The 21,107-nt window shown below is 40.9% G+C and overlaps 1 protein-coding gene and 1 long non-coding RNA gene across 6 annotated transcripts in view; one reads left to right on the top strand and one right to left on the bottom strand.

Moving 5' to 3' along the window:
- The window catches only part of PRKCZ (protein kinase C zeta), a 145,385-nt gene extending 128,559 nt beyond the window's left edge, over positions 1-16,826 (bottom strand). Inside the window, exons 1-3 of one of the 5 annotated variants that reach the window (XM_030537842.1) lie at positions 16,679-16,826; positions 15,119-15,344; positions 6,128-6,249 (exon numbers count right to left, since the gene is read on the bottom strand). In XM_030537842.1, the coding sequence (XP_030393702.1) occupies positions 6,128-6,249; positions 15,119-15,189 (193 nt within the window). In that variant the 5' untranslated portion in view covers positions 15,190-15,344; positions 16,679-16,826. The other 4 variants (XM_030537843.1, XM_030537841.1, XM_030537844.1 and 1 more) reach the window with 4 other exon arrangements.
- Positions 16,827-17,049: 223 nt separating this feature from the next.
- LOC115637007 overlaps positions 17,050-21,107 on the top strand; it is a 31,518-nt gene continuing 27,460 nt past the window's right edge. Inside the window, exon 1 of the long non-coding RNA XR_003997134.1 lies at positions 17,050-17,126. This is a non-coding gene — a long non-coding RNA (uncharacterized LOC115637007). The remainder of the gene's footprint in view (positions 17,127-21,107) is intronic.

The following is a 21,107-nucleotide window of genomic DNA, read 5'->3' as shown; positions in this document are numbered from 1 at the left end:
GTCAGGCAGTTAAGAAGAGCTTTAAAAGGAAAAGTCAAGAAGCCATTTAAAGTTCTCTGACCTTCTCTACCAAATGGATTAGGAAAGAATGAAATATTAATGTCAAAGAGGTGTGGGAGTGAATCTGACAAAATTAAAGGAATTACAGCATATGGAAGAATGGGTCCGAATACTAGACACAGCCCAAACTTGCACCAGTACCCATGAAGTAAATACTTAGCTCTAAACTGAGACAACTTGCAAGTGGTCAAGGATTGTTACACTATATACCAGTTCCCCAAAAATATTTCAAGGCATGAATGTCCTTACATTGAGAACAAATGGAGAAGTAAGAAAGAAAGGTAGGGGAGGAAATGTACCTCAATCAAGGTAAATTAGTGGACAATCGGCTGAAAAATACCACTCTCTTTTTAAAAGAATTGTACATGTCATACAAAAATAGCTAAATTAAAACAGCTGAGGATGTAAATAATACCCACAAGTTAACCAATCTTCATAACCACCCTACAAAATCTTTTCCATATCAAGATGACCACCAAAGATTTTTTTTAAAACTTCCAAAGACTACTTTTTAACAGCATAGGACTCCATGGTACTGAACTCTCAGAACCAGACATTAGCCCAAGTCCTGATACAGGACTACAGGGAACCACAGGTTTGCCCATCTGACTTGTATTATTAGATCATGTAGTCCATCTCACTGCAAACTAGGATTATTCCTTACTGTGAGTTTTTTAGTATTTTGTATTTAGTATGAGTTACTTCTTCCTCTAATTAAAAGGATCCTTCTTTGTATTAGTAAAGAAAATGTCCAAATAGTTGGGTGTAGAGAACATTATTCTCCATACACCTTTCCTGATTAAACTGTTTCATATTAGAGATTCTTATTTACTGAAATGAAATTGAAGGCAGGGGAAACAAACCAGTGTAGCTGGTGCCAGCTTCTTCAGGATTAGGAATGGAAACAAAAGATGAAAAATTTTCAAATTAATCTTACTACATCCATTCAATTTTTGGTTGGTTATTTCATTTACAAAAGCTAACTGAAGCAGATATCTATGAAGTCATTAGGAGGATCAACAGGTTAATCATTAATATTTGGAGGATTTTCTAGTCAGGCTGTATTAGGAGGAGATCCCTACCAGACAGACATTTCAATTGTTTCATTTAACTAAAAACAACAACATTATGTATTCTAGATTTTTTCTTCAACTGCAAACATACAATATTTTAACAAAACAAGCATAAGAATTTGTGAATTTAAAATCAAGTTTGCTTCTGTTTTAACTATTTTAGTTAAAAACTATTTAATGAAATTAAAAAAAATATATTAAAATCAACTATGTCAGCCAGGTCAACATGAGAAACTTAAGATATTGGTTTCTGCAGCTAACTCAGTCGTCTTCACCTTCATTTTTCTGTTCGTTCATAATCTGGAAAAGAAAAACAAGCTTTCCTGCTTTTTCATCAGGTCACAAACAATTTCTCGATTTGGAATGAATTGGTCCAAAGGAAGAAAATATTCTTTCTACACCAGGAGAAGCAGCTACTGCTGTTAAAAGTGAGATTATCACTTCCACAGTTTCTGAATCCAAGTGCTTAAGTGACTTCCACCAGTTCATTGGTGTGACGTTCTTTAAAATATCATCAGCAAACATATTTCTTGCGTGGTTCTTATTCCCAAACCGGGTCTCTTTTACAGCCTGCTGCCATTATAGGTTTTCCCTTCTAGTGACAGAACGTAGGGTTACCATATGTCCGTATTTTCCCAGACATGTCCGGCTTTTCAGTCCTTAAATTGCCATTCAGGAGGAATTTCTAAATATCTAAAAATGTCCGGGAAAATACAGATGTATGGTAAACCTAGACATGAGGGGAAGGGGACCCCAAGTGGCAGCAACTTACAACTCCCAGGTTCAGGTCATCAGGCAGAGGGGATTGAAGAGGCGAGTGGCAAAGGAGCCAGCAGCAGATGGGGGCGAGTGTCAGAAGAGGTTTACATTTGTCAGACAACTATTAGCCCATGGCAGATATGAAAGATGCAGTTCCAAGAAAGATCCAGGGAAAGCACTGTCATGTTTCTAGCAGCTATCCCAGAGTGGGCAAACTAGGCCCATGGGACCATCCTGCCCAGCCCCTGAGCTCCTGGCCCGGGAGGCTCACCCCCCAGCTCCTCCACCACTGTTCCTTCTCGCCCACAGCCTCAGCTCACTCGCTCCACTGCTGGCACAATGCTCTGGGCAGCAGGGCTGCGAGCTCTTGGGGCAGCGCAGCTGCAGAGTCGGGCCTGACCCAGTGCTCTGAGCTGTGTAGCGGCAGCGTGGCCCGGCTCCAACCAGGTGGTGCGCCAGCCACTGGTGCTCCAGGCACTGCAGTACGGGGGCAGGGAGTGGGGGGAGGGGTTGTCTAGAGGGCAGGGGAGTTGGGGGAGGTGGTCAGGGGTGTGGATGGTGGGTCGGGAGGAAACAGGGGGTTGAATAGGGGCAGGGGTTCCGGAGGAAGTCAGGAAGGATTGAATGGGGCAGCAGGGGGCAGTTAGGGGCTCCAGGGGCAGAGAGATGATAGGGAGAAGGGATGGTTGGATGGGGCAGGGGTTCCCAGGGGGCAGTCAGGAATGAGAGGGGGAGTTGGATGGGACGGCAGGGGGCAGTTAGGGGCAGAGGTTCCAGGGGCAGTCATTGAACAGAGAGAAGGGGTGGTTGGATGGGGCAGGGGTCCCAGTGGGGTCTCTAGGGTGAATTCCCAATCCCCATCTCTCTAGCTATAAGGGGGTGTGTACCCTTTCATCTACTTTTTCAAGCACTGTACACTAGCACTTCTTTCCTAACTACTAGACAGATAGCTTACTTACCTTTCCCTCCCACACCAGGAGAGGTCACTTTTGGCTCTATCAACCTTGAAAACGTCCCTTTAAAATAGCACTCAAGTAGATGAAAGCATTCAGTTCACATAAAATGTGCACCTTGTCACACCATAGTTAAAGGGCATACTGACTCACACTAACATTACACATTAACAGTACTGTCTCTTTTAGTAAAGTGTTCCTTTAAAGGAAGCCAACATCAATCCATCTACTAGTTCTTGAATGGGATACATTAGACCAATACTACAATCAAGGCTGCATCCAATGACCTACAGAAGTAGTAAGGTGGCTGCCAGGTAGAATAATCAACAGAAAAAGGAAAATATGTATCACTGCTATAGTTGTCCTATGTTCTGTGCAAAACATCAAAAATCATAAGTGGCAAAAACATTTAGTTTTTCCATAACACAGCTGTATCATCACCTTGAAAGCAAACAGACACTCATTCCAAAGATGAATCAGGACTAGAAGTAAAATTTTCAGCAGCATCTATGTGACTCAAATTGTATTTAAAGTCTAATGGGACTTATACACTTTTGAAAAATGTTACTTTGCATGCATAACAAAGAATATCGTAAAGAAAAATTCTTAACAGCCTTTCATCAACCTTTGTCATTTTGCTATTAAAATGTGCACTTTATTGTAAAAGGTTTTTGGTTTTTTTACTTGCTATTGAATAAAAAAGCTTTACAGTTCTGAAGCGCCTTTCACTTCTCGCTCTCAAAGAACTTTACAAACAAACGTGGTTGGGAATACAGTTTTACCCATTTTATATGAAGGTAAAGTGCGACAAGGAGGTTAAGTGACTTGCCAAAGATCATCAGAGAGAGGGTGACAGAGCTTGAATCCAGAAGAGAACAGTTACTTACTCTGCAGTCCAAGTGATTCATCAAAATGTGTTGTGTGCACAGATTCCAATCTTGGCGCATATGCAGCTTATGCACGAGATTGGGTTCTTTTTGCATAGCAGTATGTGTTATGGCCATGCCTCAACCCTCATGACCACCACTGACCAGGGCTGCTGGAACAATTTGTGTTGTGGTGGTACTGAGAAACATTGAACCAAACTGTAAGCCCTGTATAGGATGGAAACCACTTCAAGCCAGGGAGTGTGGCAGGAACTAAAGCACCCCTAGTTTCAGTACCCCTGCCACAGGCAAGGGCACAAGGGGCCACGCAGCCTCAATCACTATTCAGTTCCTTTGCCAATAAGAATTGCAGGTGTTGGGATGCCGATAAATGAGGATGGATGCAAAATATGGAATCTGTGTGGACAACACACCTCAGAGAACCACAGTTACTGTGGGATAACTAACCGTTCTTTCTTCAAGTGATTGTTCACATCAGTTATACTCTTGGGGATGTCTACACTGCAATCAGACACCAGCGGCTGGCCTACATCAGCTGACTAGCGCTCAGGCTAAGAAGTTGCTTAATTGTGGTATACACATGCAGGCACGGGCTGCAGCAGCACTTTACAAACCTATGCCCTTCCATCAACTGTCCCACATCTTCCTTTAAGATATTCTACAACTAATTTAACGAAAATAGCATGGCTTCATCAGTGGCAACAAGAGGGAAAAGGTGAGTCAGAAAAATCCATCCATGCTGACTTAAGGAGTGAAGCAACAGTGTATTGGAGAGAAAAGAATTGGAGGAGACAGAAAAACAAATCAGTTTATCCTTCTAATTGGCTAGACAAAATGAGCTAGGTTATCTTCTATTCTGGAATTCAAACGATGGAGAATCAGTTAAACATTGGTAGTATTTCAACTTTGTTAGCCAAAGGTATGATCTCAGTCAGTTTCCTTACAGAAAAGGACTCTACCCTAGCTTCTCTACTCTCTTCCAGGTAAAGGAAGTACCAAACAAAAGGAGTAGATTTTCCAAATGCCCAATAACATTTTTAAACAACATCTTCACTATACATCACAAAGGACTGGTTACTTTTTCAATACAGTACAAGAACTGAGAATGCCAGTCTGTTCACAAGCAATGTCAAGACTTGGTGTTCTCTGGAGTCTTTCAGGAGACTTCCCCAAAGGTCAGTTTCTCTCTCGCCCTTAAACTAAAGGCCTGATCGGATTCCAGTTTGCAACCGATTTCAACGGAACTCTGTACAGGTTCAGGAACCTGCCTGCATGGCTCTCAATGCAGGATCGAGACCTATGTAACTTTGTTGAGGCCTAATCCCTGGAGAACTAATTTTATTTGCTTCTTAAGCACAATACCCAAAATAAAGTCTTTTCTGCTGCAAGGCTTTAGTCAGGGAATGAACATGGAAGTTGGCTCCAGCAGAGCCATGCTTCTGATCCCCTGCCATAACTCTTGAGCAGTAGCACTCAGGATGACTGACCAGCAAGCTGGTGCTATCCACAAGTTTACTGTTCATCCCAGACTACTGCAAGACACAGGTGCACCCTAGAATCCTACAGTCTCACCTGACAATACCTACTGTATTAACCTTTCCAAAAGGTGTGGGCAAAGGCCACTAGTTTTTACCCCTGCAACGTGGTCCTCAGAAGGAAACACTCCCATCAGGATGGCCCAAGGTCACATACACAAAGAAAAGTTAAGAGCATTTTGACTAAAGTTTTTAGATTTAAAAAAACAAGAGAAAGAAAATCAGAAAAAAATAGAATCTGGAGACTTGGGTGTGTAGTCCTGAAGCTCTGCAGCAAGGAACTCTACCCCTTCTCTACAAGGACTATACAATCATTATCTAATTAAGCCATAGCCATTAGTAACTTCATGACTTCCTCTTGGAAAATGAGGGCCCTCACCATGTCAAGGCAGTTCATGGACCTCAACGATCAGAAAAGATACACAATTCTAGTTCCCTTATGTTTGCATTTTCTCCACTTACAATAATATAAATAAATAAAAAGAAAATAGAGCATCCAGGTAAGGAACGCAATCACCCTGCCACATTCCTTCCCATCATACATTTCCCTAATCACTCTAGTTAAAAATAGTGCTTCAGATAATTACACTTTGAAAAAGTTCATTATTTAAAAGGATTAAAAAGTGAATTCAAGAACAGCACAACCTTGATTATCTGAGCCTCATTTATCCAAACCTTCCTGTTATGTGAAACAAGGTTATGTCCCATGATACCTATAAATTACAGTAAAAAATGCCTGGATTATCTGAAAACTAAATAAAGCAAATGTCATCAAGTCCCCCCCGCCTAATATTTCATCATACTGTACAACATGGAAAACAAGTAAAGATTTACAAAAGAATCTCTCGCGTCTGTAATACCTTCATCATCAATCCACTTCAGGGTAATTGGTTGTTCCTGTTGCAAACTGCACATCTCCCTCACTTCATCAGAAAGTTCACCATAGTTCATTGATGCATCCAAATTTGTTATTAGGATGTCCCTGCAAAAGATGAATTCACAGATTTAAATCACAAAATATATTCCCTCATTCAAAAATATGGCATCTGTCACAAACTGCTTGCTTCGGTAGCTGCATCTGTGGAATTTATCCTGCTGAGCTGTACACACACAAGCAGCACTTACTCACTAAAGTAATCCCATTGAAATCAATGGGACTACTTGAACAAGCAAGTATTATTCCTGTCAGAAAGGGCTAGGCTCTTATGTGTCCCTGGGGAGATAGATTGCCTTTGCATCTCAACATTATATTTTACATTAATGATCCTGGCTGTTCAATATCTGCTTTATTGGATGTTAGTTCATTTAACGTAAGTCTCAATGTTTAAATGGGCATTTTAAAACGCATAGCTTTTTTAACTCCTAACCAGCCACAGCGATTTTTCTTTAGGTAGATGGAATCAAAGACTGAAACATGTCAGAGTTTATATGGGACTTTGCAGTAGCTCAGAAGTCCCTGCGTTATTAAAGAGGTTTTGATTATGTAAATATTCTGAAAAAAGTTTTAATTCCACATTAAAAATATTCTGAAAATTTGAACATTTTTTTAAAATAAAAAATGCAAAAGATTACCCTGACCTCCTGCAACTTTACTTAAGATGAAAGAAACAAATGGGGGAAGGAGAGCGAGACTGGAATAAACTGACAAACCACTGTATATAACAGTTGACCAGTAGGATGGTGAGGTCTACAACAGATTAAGTTTAAAAATTTGACTTATCACATTTGACTTATCACATGTTTTTAACGAGAAGAGTGGCAAAGTTATTTCTGGTGTTAGGTGTGTGTGATAAAACTAATTTCAAAAGTTACCGTATTGAATATAACATTTGCATCACACTTCAGCTAAGAACTATACTTTTAGCAGCATGGTTGATAAAAACAAAATTCTAAAATCTGAAGTCAACATGGAACTACTGAAAGACGATAAAGACAGACAATTACAATGGGATGCTAAGTTTTAGCTTTTAGCAAGCTGGGTATGCTTTTTTTGGGGGGGGGGGGCGGTGTATTATTTTCCATGAAGCTTAAGTTTTTAAATTCCTTTCTACGAGGTTCAGTGTTTCTAGAATGATGAAACCCACACAAAGTAAACCACTTAGTATCCTAGAGAATTTATTTGTGAAACTACATCTTGTCACACTAAGCAGTTGGATGTAAAAACTAAAAAACATGCTTACATGATCTAGTCTGTATACTGAACATGTGTAGTAGATTTTTCACGTTTTACATTGTTAAAGTACCTCAAGAAAAAGCTACACAAAATAAACATGGCAAAAAAAGCAGATGTTTGAAGGATGTTCAGAGATAAACTTTTTTTTTTAAACACCCTCTAGTGGATAACTATACAACTGCACTTCTCAGTTAAGAATAGTACTTAAGAGCCATATGTCAATTATTCATGTAATGTACTGAAGTCAACAAAGAGAACAGAAATGAGAATAAGCTGTTACATGATTTAATTAGTTTTGCTACTTCCACCCTCTATGACAAATCATTTTAGAAAACACAAGCTGTTTTACCTGCTTCATAGATTTGTGTAGGTCTGCCGGAAATTGAAACTTAATCAAATCAAGCTTAATTTTCATGGAAACTGTTTAGTCAAAGTGTCAAAAATGTGGAGACTATGTCAAGAAAAATATGCATGCATTATTAGGTCATATTACCTTTATAAACCAAACTTGTGATCTGATAAAAAGGTATCAAGTTAGTCTGACTAGATCTATTTTCCATAATCCCATGTTGATTTGCATTAAATATATCACTCTCCTTTAATTCTTTATTAACCAAGTCCCATATCAGCTACTCCATTATTTTGCCTGGGATTCATACTAGAAAAGGGACAACATATGAAGTGTTGAAATGCAGCAGGGAAATCATAGTACAAGTACAATCTTGAGTATACCTAGGAAGCTTGATTAGTGATGATGGTTCCATCAAGGTTGAGGTTTAAAGGAAATGTGCTTTAGCTACAAGTGCTGCACAGAGCCTGATGAAATTATGGATAAAAACCATTATCTTCAGTACCATGGTGAAAAATTATCACACCACTGTACTAACAGTATTACTCTATAGTCTGAAAGCAGTTGCGTTAAATGAAACGGGCATCAGAAGGCTAGAGATGAGAGCTTTTCAGAAGATGGCAGTTGAAAAGTAGAATGATGTATTCAAATAAATGAAGTTAGAAGGAAAATAAAATGTGACACCAAGGTAGGAGTGTGATGGGTTGGACCACAGAACCCCTCTTGGGAGCTGCCACTGATGTCCCAAGACTACTTCTGCCCCTGCTTTCCCTGCCAGCTCGGAACCCCTGTCTTGCTGAGCCAGACACACCCGTCTGCTCCAACACAGACTCAGGGTCTGAATTATTTGCCCCAAAGCTGCAGACTTAACTGAAAGCAGCTTACAGAAGTGTTCTTGTCTCTAACATTCAGATGTCCAAACACCCAATGGGGTCTAAACCCAAATAAATCTGTTTTGTTCACCCCCTATAACACTGAGAGAGAGATACGCACAGCTGTTTGCCCCTCCCCCCCGGTATTATACATACTCTGGGTTAATTAATAAGCAAAACGCGATTTTATTAAATACAGAAAGCAGGATTTAAGTGATTCCAAGTAGTAACAGACAGAACAAAGTGAACTACCAAGTAAAATAAAATAAACCATACCAGCCTATATCTAATCCAACTGAATACAGATCAAATCCTCACCAGTTCCAGAATGCTTCCTTTTACAGACTAATCTCCTTTTAGTCTGGGTCTAGCAATTACTCACACCCCTTGCAGTCACTGTCCTTTGTTCCGGTTTCTTTCAGGTATCTCAGAGTGGAGAGGCCCTTTCTTCAGCCAGCTGAAGACAAAATGGAGGAGTCTCCCATGGGCTTAAATAGACTCTCTCTTGTGGGTGGAGACCCCCTCCTCTCTCCTATGCAAAGTCCAGCTCCAAGATGGAGATCTGGAGTCACCTGGGCAAGTCACATGTCCATCCATGATTCTCAGTTTTTACAGGCAGAAGCCAATGCCCATACAGTATCTTGACTGTCTCCAGGAAGAATTCTTATGTGGATTGGAGCATTCCAAGATGCATTGTTCCTTAAGTGCTTCCTGATTGGGTACTTAACTTTGCGAATTCCTTTCTCCAGGAACTGACCAAATGCTCTGCTAAGGTTATTTAGAAATCAAGCCAGTACACGGACAATATTCATTACTTTGAGTACAAAACTGATACATGAATACAAATAGGATTAATAGATTCAGTAGATCATAACCTTTACATAAATATGCTACGGAGCATGTGTAAAACAGAAAATATTCCAGTTATGTCACATTTTCATAAGCATATTTCCATAAAATCTTTTGGGGGCACTATCACAAGGGGATTCGCTGCAACGGAAAGATTACACTGATGTGGAGACTGTAGAACAAACGAATGATAGTATGCCAAAGAAAATAATAAAAATACAACAAGATCAGTTAGACCCAGAAGCTGACTGCTGAATAGATGGCAAGACTTTGTACACAGGGACTTGACCAGGCTGGGCTTACTGGAGAAACTACCCATGGACAGGAATGAATGGCAACACTCTACATTTCTCATGTCTGTAAAGATGCTTTGGGATGAGATTACAGTAGGAGATTAAGAATTTAACTATTACCCTTTGAAATTAACATTTTTAAAGGATTTAAGAAGTTACATTACAGATCTAGAAAAAAGCCAAACTTAACACTGTCCCATACTCCAGTATTAAGTAAACAAAACTTGCAGAATATCCATATGACCTTTTAGTCAGGATCTCTCTTATGTATGTAACAAACACCTTCTGTCCAAAAGTTACAACAAATTTCTAATATGACTTCCGTGGAGGGTCCTTCATACCTGTATCTTTAGGTACCTGACTATGAAATCAATAACACTATGAAATACAGATCAAGTTACAGGTTGTTTCTACTTAGCGTGTAACTAGCTCAGTGAAGACAACACAGTAGAGATGGATAGAATCACATAACTATTCAGTCATGTTGTTTTGTAGGTGAAAACTGATTCGACTATGTGTACCTGCGCTGAGACACCATCCGCTCTGGGTATTCCTTCTATGTGCTTTCACTTAGAACAGTGGTTCCCAAACTGGAGTTCGTGAAATGTCACAGGGGGCTCATGGGAAAAAAATTCCCTAATGGCAGACACAGCTGTCCCTAGGGACCCCGGGCACCACAGGGTCAGCAGCACAGAGCCCCTGGACTTCCAAGCGCTAAGCAGATCAAAGCAAGCATATCTATCACACTGAGGAGATTAAAACTTCAAGACTCCTTATAAGAAATGGAAAGGGAGGTGGATATTTTTTGCTGTTTTTAAAATTAAATGGGCAGCTAGTATTGTTTTTAAAATTATTATGAAGAACAAGTTTATGCTTTGTTGTAATGTGCATTGTTTGCCTGGATTGCTCAAGACCTGAATGCTTGTGGAGGATGAACTCTGAGTTGGCTTCTTAAAAACCTTCATGTTGTTTCACATCTGATGCTCCTTGATGAAACATAGGAGCCTTGTCTTATAAACAGGCTTATTCAAAGTGATACAAGCTATGAAAGTGAGATCTTGGAAGAGTGTTGCCGTTTTCATAATCATAAAAATACTGCAATGATAAATAATAATTAATACTACATAGTGTGTAATAAGCATGACATAAAACCAAATTTTATATTTCCAAGATCACTGCTTTTATAATTTATACTCAGGTAAAGGAGAAAATCCCTGGAAATATTTATTTTTAGGAGGGGGTTCTCAAGACTTGACATTTTAGTGAAAGAGGTTCACAGGTTGCTAAAGTTTGGGAACCACTGAGTGAGAAGACCAACCTCTGATGTTGAAATTCCCCTGAGTATGAAGTTTACTCAATGCCCAACATCCATTTCAGGATCTGGCCCAGAATGCATATTACTACCACAGGATGCATACCCTGAACTCCCACTGAAGTCAATGTGAGTATTAGATGCAAAACCTATTGCAGGATCAAGCCTTAAATTATTAAAACTTTAAGTGGGAGGTGGACTCCCATTCTTTGTACTAATTAGAGAAGTACAGATGAAAAAACTTCCACTATTATTTTGACCAAGCAGCACCTATTTCTGATGCAATTGTGTACAGTATTTATCCAAATAACTAGTGTCAGTTACATATATTCTTTTGAGATCTACTACATTAAATCTGAATGCCAACAACTACATCAGGGGTCAGAGCACACATGAATGAAGACTATTTGTTGATAAACTTTACTTAAGAATCCCACTAGATATGCACTTTTCCCCAGTCAGATTTAAGAAGCCAGATTCCATCAAGCAGCATAAGGGGCCAATGTTGGGCACATACTTGGATTAAGAGCATTTCTTGCATTCTTGGGATGCGGCATTGCAAAGGTCAGAATCATGCAGGCTAGGGCAGAGCTAACCAGAGTAAGGTAGTTGATTTGTAGTCAGTAGGATTTAATGCAGATTATATCAAAGGATTATACATAATCTAGACAAGCAACAAAATGTTTTTTAAAATGAAATGAGAAATTACACAAATTTGCTCTAGACTTCAGTTTCCGTTTGCTGTCATTTCTGCTACATAAGGAACTCTGTTACATCCAAGAAATACAAATGCCATAGCTCCTGAAACACCATGGAGAGACAATCACAACATTCATGATTTTTGCAGCTTCCTTGTCCTTACGTAAACAGGCTATTTGTTTAATCAATTTCAAAATGGTATATTGTACTATCAATTGGTGCTCTAAATTATTTAGCAGTTATCTTGACACTAATTCTCAAATAGCATGTTTTACTACATCTGCAGATATGGAAGCAGGAATCCAGAACGGATACTGAAACACTCATCATGCTATGCTTTAGCCGATAAACTGTTTTACATAAACCTGTTACTTAACACAGAACTTTGTGTCAACAAAGCAAAGACAAAATTCAGTAACCCTGGGACCCCCTACTTTGTAAGTGGGACAGATGCTTTGCTCTTCTCCAACTGAGAACAACATTAAACAACGATGGCTAGAATGCTTCAGAGGTTCTGAATGAATTATAAGGAAGAAAGAACCATTTTTGTCTATAAATACAATCTGCATGACTCATGAAAATTACAGAATACTTGTTGCGGGAAGTACAAAAAATGTTCTCAATACTTTTACTAATTCCTTTTATGATATTCATATTCCTTCCAGTGAATTCTAGTAATGAATCAAATGTTATCACAAATTTCAAATATTCAAAGGTCTGCTTCATTCTTGAACAAAGTCTATACACATACCTTGCAAACATTTGGAGAATTACACATTTTATATTCCAGAAACACTTACTGGGTTTGAATGTTGTGCATATACATATTGGATAACATTTGTGGACTACACAGTTTCAGAGCAGCTTGCACATCTCAAACATGTAATACCACTCTAGTGCTAATATAATTAAATTGAGAACATCCTTTAATCATAAACCCAGACTGACAATGTCTTATAAATTTAGGATAAAGATCTCTACTGAACTTAACCTAGGCACACTTAGCAGCACTTGTATAGTGCAAACCTTTCATCCAAAGATCTCACAGCAGTTTACAAGTACTCATTAAATCTCAAACAGTCTGTTAGGTAGTAAAACCTTGCTAATTAGCGCTAATCACTGCTGATTAACAGTAACATTATAACAGCAATAATAATGCACCACAAAATATGCTGTGTTCATTTATTTTCACATGTATTCATTTACACGTCTATTATAATAAAAACAAATCTATTAAATATATATTAGCTATATAAATTTAATATAATATCCTGCAATATATTTTGAAAGGTAGTCTTAACAACATGAATCCTCACTATAAACAAGGCCTCATTAAATATTTGAGGACATATTTTTATGTGCAAATTATCATATCTGTAATAAAGTGTGAATTAGAAAGGTTCTGGAGGATTTCCATTTTACAGATGGGTAAATCGAGACACAGAGATTAAGTGACTGGCTCACGTTTAGAATGAGAATTAACAGTATGGCTTGTTTTACAATCAAGGAGCTGTCTTCCAGTCCCCCCGACCCTAAACACAAGACTATGCCACATTTCACTGCAGGAGCAAAAATGTTCCATGGACCATATATCCATGGACCCAGCCATTGTGTTTTCAAGGCATTATTTGCCGATCCTACTAACACATCAGAACAGAGTATGAGGCTATGGCTACACTATAGCTTAATTTGACATAAATTATGTTGCTCAGGGGTGTGAATTAGCCACCCCAAGTGACATAATTTATGCTGATTTAAGTGCCAGTGTGGACAGCACTATGTCCGTGGGAGAACTTCTCCTGCCTAAACAGCTACTGCTGCTCTCAGGGGCTAGAGTAATTAAGCTGACAGAAGACCTCTCTCCCCTCAGCTTAGAGCCTCTACATTAGAAGGTTTACAGCAGTGCAGTACAGCCATAGCCTTAGTAAAGTAATATATTATTACTCTCTTTCACGGTCTGTAAAGACTAAATTCTTCATCCTGGTTTTGTCCTCCTCTTTCCAACTGTTACTAAACAAAGTTTCTTATTGGAAAACAAAACCAAACCAATACAACTACACTAAACATCAAATTACTGACAATGAATACACTGGGGATCAACATATTTTTAGTTTACAAGGAAAAAGACCAAAACTCAAGTCACTGTCAAATACTTTTAAGCTCGGTTATATTTTGTAAAAAGGGAGGCAGCAGGATTCAAAACTAGACAGATGTGTTCTCGTGATTGTTTTAAATTCAATTTAAAAAGTAACATTTCCCTACAATGTTAGAAACCAAACAACAAAAGCAACCTGGGGGCGAAGTTGCCAGAAAATGAAAGTGAGTATAAACGAAAGTGAACATAATAGTTGTAGCTGTAACTCTTTGATGTTTACATTTCTCTCAACATGGACCAACAACATAAATAGTGAAAGGTAAACTGGATTTGAAAAGTTCATTTTTAATAACTGAATTTTAAATATAGCAGGCAAATATTCTTACTGGATTTACTAATAATTTGTGGTGAAAACTCAAATACTTTTTTCCCACAACTGCCTAAATATTTCGCTGACAGACAGACAATCCTTTTGAGTTTTCATTAAGGTGATGGTGGGGAAAATCAACAACCCAAACAATGGCAGTTGCTGGCACAGTCTACAATTTTAACCACAGAAACGATACCTCTAATTATGCAAGTATAATAGTGGCTATAAATTATTATTTGCATTATACTAGCACCCAAAAGCACTAACTAGTATCAGGACCCTTTTGTGATAGATGTTGTAGAAACACAGACAATCCCTGCCCTAAAGAGCTCACAGCGTACACCCCCAAAAACTTTCAATGAGAACAACTATGCAGTTGGCCACCAGCTCGCAAGCACAACCCCACTAACTTTAATGGAAATCTGCCAATGCAGAGCTCGTTGCAGGACTGGAGCCTAAGAAAAACCAATTAAATATATTCGCTGTGCCTGGGTTTAACAGACTATATTGTTTTATTAATCTTCAGACTGGATTAGCAAATACATCAACACTTCTGTTTCAAAACAGATTTGGTCAGAAACCAAAAACAAGCTAACCAAAAATAAGCCAGACACATCTCTCACTACTTTATAAAGATTCAGGAATTTAAAAAAATGAACATTTTAACACCCAAGTAAATTTACAAACATTGTTTGTACACAAAATGATTTGTTAGTATCCACTGGAACCATCAATTCTTTGGTTACTGCATTACTAAATGAGTTCATGGACTATTGTTCGCTGCCAACTAAAGTGACAAACCACATATAAAGCAACACTGAAAGGACTGTATGACTTACCCATTATAATGTGCTTTTACTCTGATGAAGTCTCTGTTGAGATTCATTTTCGATCCCATTCTGCTAGGCATGGTACTAAAACAGAAATCTAAATGACAAATATGTTCCTGGCATAAAGATTTGACTGGTTTGGAGGGTACAAGGAATCACTAATGTTATGCTAAATTCCAATGAAGTAGCAAGTGAAATTTACAAGTTCTTTTTTCCCCAATGATATCCAGTCCACCTGCACATACAAGCAAAAATAGAGCATTAATGAACACACACACAAAAACTGGAACACATTAAAGTACAGATGTAGTGCTAGATCCTGCAATGACTAAAACACTACTAACTTTACCCACAATATAGCATAGAAATCAACGAGACTACCCTCTGCCACAAGACCCTGGTCCTGCAAAAACATGTCAGCTTTTAAATTACTTTTGTAGTGCTCTTGCTTTATAAAATCTTTTAAGCACCTAACAAGCAGAGGGATAAGCATTAAAAAAATAGTAAAGTCAAAAAAGAATAGGGCCAGTTAAACTTAATTTTACAAATTTATTCAGGTTAAGATAAGATGAGCTGTCAGAACATTAATCTGTCTCCACCATTGGCAAAACTAGGATCTGAATGCTTCAAGAACCATTTTTTCCCTAAAGTTTCCTAATAAAACTTCTCATATTTCCACTTCTGGCCAAAAATATTGCAAGAAAAGCTCTTTTTAAGAGACTGGAGAAAGCACAGGACACTTTATTTACAGAAAAGTTGTTTTCTCATCCTTCTAGTCCCACGTTTTTCATGCCACACAGAAGTTTTTCACATTCCCATAGGGAAGAAACAGTGCTGTATCTCAGACCAATGTTAACTAGGTCTCTAAGGAAAAGGTTCCAGCTGCATGCTGGCTTCCCTTTAGAGGGTAGGGAGACCTAGTTAGGCACCTGTTTAATAATCGGAAGACTCTCCCCCCACCCTTAAAGCAGGGGTGTAACAGCTAGGGGAACACAACCTACAGGAAGTGTCAGTCTTTTGATTATCGGGGTCATTCCTCCCCAGGTAGCTCTGGTTCAGAGAAAGTGTGGTGATCCCTTTACTGTCTGGGCCCTACTAGCTGGTTTGCAGATGTTCCTGTTCCTAGGGTCCGAGTCCCAAGTCGGGGCGTTGTGGTCTCTGTACTTAGGGGCCGGGCACAGTTTGCCTTCCTCCTGCGGGAGCTCCCCATGGCGGAGGGGCTCTCCCCCGCTGGGGGCCAGGCACACGGTAGCTGGGGGCATGCCCCCCGCAGGGCGTTCAGCGCTGGGTCACGGCCGGTTTGGGGGGAGCCTGGCCCCGCTCGGTGCCTGCAGGCTCCTTGCCCACGCGGGAGTGGGAGGCAGGAACTGGGGTGCCCCCCCCCACAGCCCGGCTCTAGATCGGGGGTCCCAGCCGACCGGAAAGAGCGACGCCTCCCCAGCACGGGGGCGGTGGGGGGAGGGCGATCTCCTACCTGCTGCGGCGCCAGCTGAAGTGGGTCCCCCCAGGAGTGCGGCTCGCACCCCCCGCCACCCGCCCGGCTTCCCCCGCCCCCGGGCTGGAAGTTACCCAAAGTCCCGGCAGGAAGTTGGGGTCGGACTCGGTTCTCCCTTCCCCGCGCCTGGGGTCCCCCCTGAGGCAGCGGCCTGGAGACCCAGGGCCCCCCTTTCCACCCGCGCCCGGCTCAGCGGCGACCCCCGCCCGGCGGCTGCAACGGCCCTAGCGCCGCCGAGACTACTCCGAACATGGCGGCCTAGGCCAGCAGGTTAGCGGCCACAACAGCCAATGGAGCACCTCCCACCCTACCTGCCGACCAATAGCAAGCGCCGCCCACCTGAAACCAATCCCCAGAGGGATACCGCCGAGGCCTGGCCAATCAGAGATCGGCATCCGTTACCTAGCGAGCTGAGGCGAGGCAGCCAGTCATAAAATGGGAGGGGGCGAGGAGAACACCTGTAAGCAGTGGGGAGACGGCGGGACGCTCAGCTGCCTCGGCGGGGTGGCAGGGTTCCCACAGGTGAGCTGTAGCTGAGGGGGGCTTGGTGTCAGGATTCATGGGTTCTGGTCAGAGCTGGGGGGCGAGCGGAAGTGAGCCCTGACCACAAGGATTCCTGGGTTCTATTCCCATCCCTACCACCAACTGGCCTTAGGCATTGCCCTTTCCCTCTGTGCCTCGATTTACCTCTCTCTAACGTACCCCTGGGTTCTATTCCCATCCCTACCACCAACTGGCCTTAGGCATTGCCCTTTCCCTCTGTGCCTCGATTTACCTCTCTCTAACGTACCCCTGGGTTCTATTCCCATCCCTACCACCAACTGGCCTTAGGCATCGCCCTTTCCCTCTGTGCCTCGATTTACCCCTCTCTAACGTACCCCTGGGTTCTATTCCCATCCCTACCACCAACTGGCCTTAGGCATTGCCCTTTCCCTCTGTGCCTCGATTTACCCCTCTCTAACGTACCCCTGGGTTCTATTCCCATCCCTACCACCAACTGGCCTTAGGCATTGCCCTTTCCCTCTGTGCCTCGATTTACCCCTCTCTAACGTACCCCTGGGTTCTATTCCCATCCCTACCACCAACTGGCCTTAGGCATCGCCCTTTCCCTCTGTGCCTCGATTTACCCCTCTCTAACGTACCCCTGGGTTCTATTCCCATCCCTACCACCAACTGGCCTTAGGCATTGCCCTTTCCCTCTGTGCCTCGATTTACCTCTCTCTAACGTACCCCTGGGTTCTATTCCCATCCCTACCACCAACTGGCCTTAGGCATTGCCCTTTCCCTCTGTGCCTCGATTTACCCCTCTCTAACGTACCCCTGGGTTCTATTCCCATCCCTACCACCAACTGGCCTGAGGCATCGCCCTTTCCCTCTGTGCCTCGATTTACCCCTCTCTAACGTACCCCTGGGTTCTATTCCCATCCCTACCACCAACTGGCCTTAGGCATTGCCCTTTCCCTCTGTGCCTCGATTTACCTCTCTCTAACGTACCCCTGGGTTCTATTCCCATCCCTACCACCAACTGGCCTGAGGCATTGCCCTTTCCCTCTGTGCCTCGATTTACCCCTCTCTAACGTACCCCTGGGTTCTATTCCCATCCCTACCACCAACTGGCCTGAGGCATCGCCCTTTCCCTCTGTGCCTCGATTTACCCCTCTCTAACGTACCCCTGGGTTCTATTCCCATCCCTACCACCAACTGGCCTGAGGCATCGCCCTTTCTCTCTGTGCCTCGATTTACCCTTCTCTAACGTACCCCACCAGTGGAAGCTTAGTCCGTTTGTATTTCCGAAGGGTTTTGACGTTCTCAGCTGGCCCACCCTCTGGGAGTAGTGTGGTCGTATTCGTGCGGGGCATGGGATCCACCCCTCTGAATCAGCGTAGCATTAAAACAATGTTGTTTCTGTAGCATCCTGAGTGAGAGAGGGTAAGTCATCCCAAGTGTATTTCACTATTCAGTATAACTGTTTTCATTCTTAATTTTAGGCCTTTAACAAATCCTTTAAATCTGTTTTTTAAAAAGCAAACACATTACTTATTATTGTTATGTAATCAGTCTCAAGGCTCTCTTAGGACAGTAGAGATCTCCACATCCCTCAGTAGAAGTAAAAGGCATCTGTTGCAAGTCAATTAATAAAGTCATTTACAAAGAGAAATCTCAAAGTGAGAGCAGAATCTAGGTTCCCAAGTGAGCAATTTTCAAGTTTCAGCTAGAAGAACATCTCTTCTATCTCAGGAGGTTTTCAACCTTTTCAAGGGTAAGATACATTTGATCCTGTCATCGTGTATCTGAGCATAACTGAGAAACCAATACATTTTATGTCGATAATATGTTCCAACAATTGTTTTTGTTTCAGCTCAATATTTCACTAAGAAAACAGACACAATCCAAAGATTATCCAAATAAACCCATACAAGAGGAAAAAGGCAATCAAAACAAACAAAATGAAGATACAAAGGAAATAACTAAAAAAAAAAAATTAAGAATAACTTCAAAGAGCCAACCCTGATTAAAAACTCAAACAAGTAAATAAAATACTTTTGCCTGAACAGCTTCAGAAACAAGCTGCAGGGAGTCCCTGTCCTGCAAAGCCTTCCAAGTGTGTCAAAAGAGATATGGATGGCTGACCTGCCCATTGGCTCAACTCAGAGATTTTTCATGAGAGATTCTGCATGATTCTTTTGATCTCTCCACCCTTCTGTTTCTAGGCAGTGAGGCAACATGGTTAGTACCTAGAGCATGAGATTAGGTATCAGGACTAGTGGGTTCTGTTCCTTATACTTCCACTGGAGCCGTCATACTTCTCATCTTCAAAATGAAAATTATAGCATACATGTTAAGCACTAGTATATGTGACCTTTGTGACTGCTGTTTGTCATGCAGATCATAGTGGTCTTATTGTTACTTGGTGCTCCCCCTCCAGTCACTTTCATCCACCTGTCGATTTTCATCCTACATATAAATTATGTGCACTTTTGGAGAAGAGAAAGTCTTTTTGATATGTTTGGATAGCACCTAGCACAATGGGGCCTAATCCTTACTGGAATTTCTAGGTGCTACAGCAGTACAAATAAAATAGTAATAATATCACTGGAATGGAAATAAGGGATTTTTTTTCTACCGTTTTTGTAGTCTAGCCATTAGAGTAGGAAACTACGAGTCAAGACTCCAAAGTTTTGTTTCTGATGTAACGTTGCCACTTATTCACTTTGCAACCATTGCAAGCCTCAAAGAGCTTGAGTTAGCAACCATTATTCCTGCTGAGTAGTACTTACTTGCACAAGTAGTCCCACTTAAGTAAGAGTCATGGTTTCAAAACTGGCCCTTAAATCTCTGTGTCTCAGTTTCCCTACCTGTAAAATTGAGATGATACTTACTTCACATGGCATGGAAATAAATAATTAAACCTGTAAAGCAGAAGTAGGCCACCTGTGGCACGTGAGCTGATTTTCAGTGGCACTCACGCTGCCTGGGTCCTGGCCACCAGTCTGGGGAGGGCTCTACATTTTAATTTAATTTTTAAAAGAAGCTTCTTAAACATTTTTAAAACCTTATTTACTTTACATAGAACAATAGTTTAGTTATATAATATAACCTTATAGAGAGAGACCTAAAAACGTTAAAATATATTACTGGCATGCAAAACCTTAAATTAGAGTGAATAAATTAAGACTCGGCACACCACTTCTGAAAGGTTGCCAACTCCTGCTGTAAAGCAACAGAAGCTCCTTAGACAAAAGATGCTGTGAACTACAGGGCTGAGCTTTTGTTCTTTTTTCAGCACAGTTCAGACATAAAAAAAATTCTATGTACATTTACAGCACTTATAACAACATGTTCATAAAATGAACATATTCCATTATGACAGGTTTCAGAGCAGTAGCCGTGTTAGTCTGTATCAGCAAAAAGAACGAGGAATACTTGTGGCACGTTAGTCTAACAAATTTATTTGGGCATAAGCTTTTGTGGGCTAAAACCCACTTCACTGGTGCCACAAGTACTCCATATTCCATTATGATTTTTTCCACTGGTCATTCAATACCCCTTAATCATTTTAACAAAAATGTCCTAAGTTTTTAATGTCTCTTAATATCAGTCTTTGTTTAATGTTTTCATTTTTAATTTGATGCTCTCCATTTCAGGGGAGAAAGGTCAGCAGATGGCACTTCTTGGAGATGATGTCAGTTTTCCTCTATGGATTAGCTAACAAGGTTGTAACAGCATTACAAGCATAACATATTGTAAGATCATTGTCTCTGGCATATTGTTTTTGAAACACAACCAACTTCTGTTGGCGTAGAGCCAGAAATCCTGAATATGTTCCTGAGCCCAATTTTTTTTTCAGATGGCAGAATATTGCATTTTTATCTGCCATTAATGTACCCTCAACCTAATAAACTGACAGTTAAACCAGTGCTCACTAGAACTAGTAAAGAACCTGAGAATGTTCCTGTTGTAAACCCCATTTTTGAGAGGGTTCTAACTCAGCTATTTTAATTT

Source organism: Gopherus evgoodei, chromosome 18, assembly GCF_007399415.2.
Source record: "Gopherus evgoodei ecotype Sinaloan lineage chromosome 18, rGopEvg1_v1.p, whole genome shotgun sequence".
NCBI lineage: Eukaryota > Metazoa > Chordata > Testudines > Testudinidae > Gopherus > Gopherus evgoodei.
This window is presented reverse-complemented; position numbering and strand designations above follow the sequence as displayed.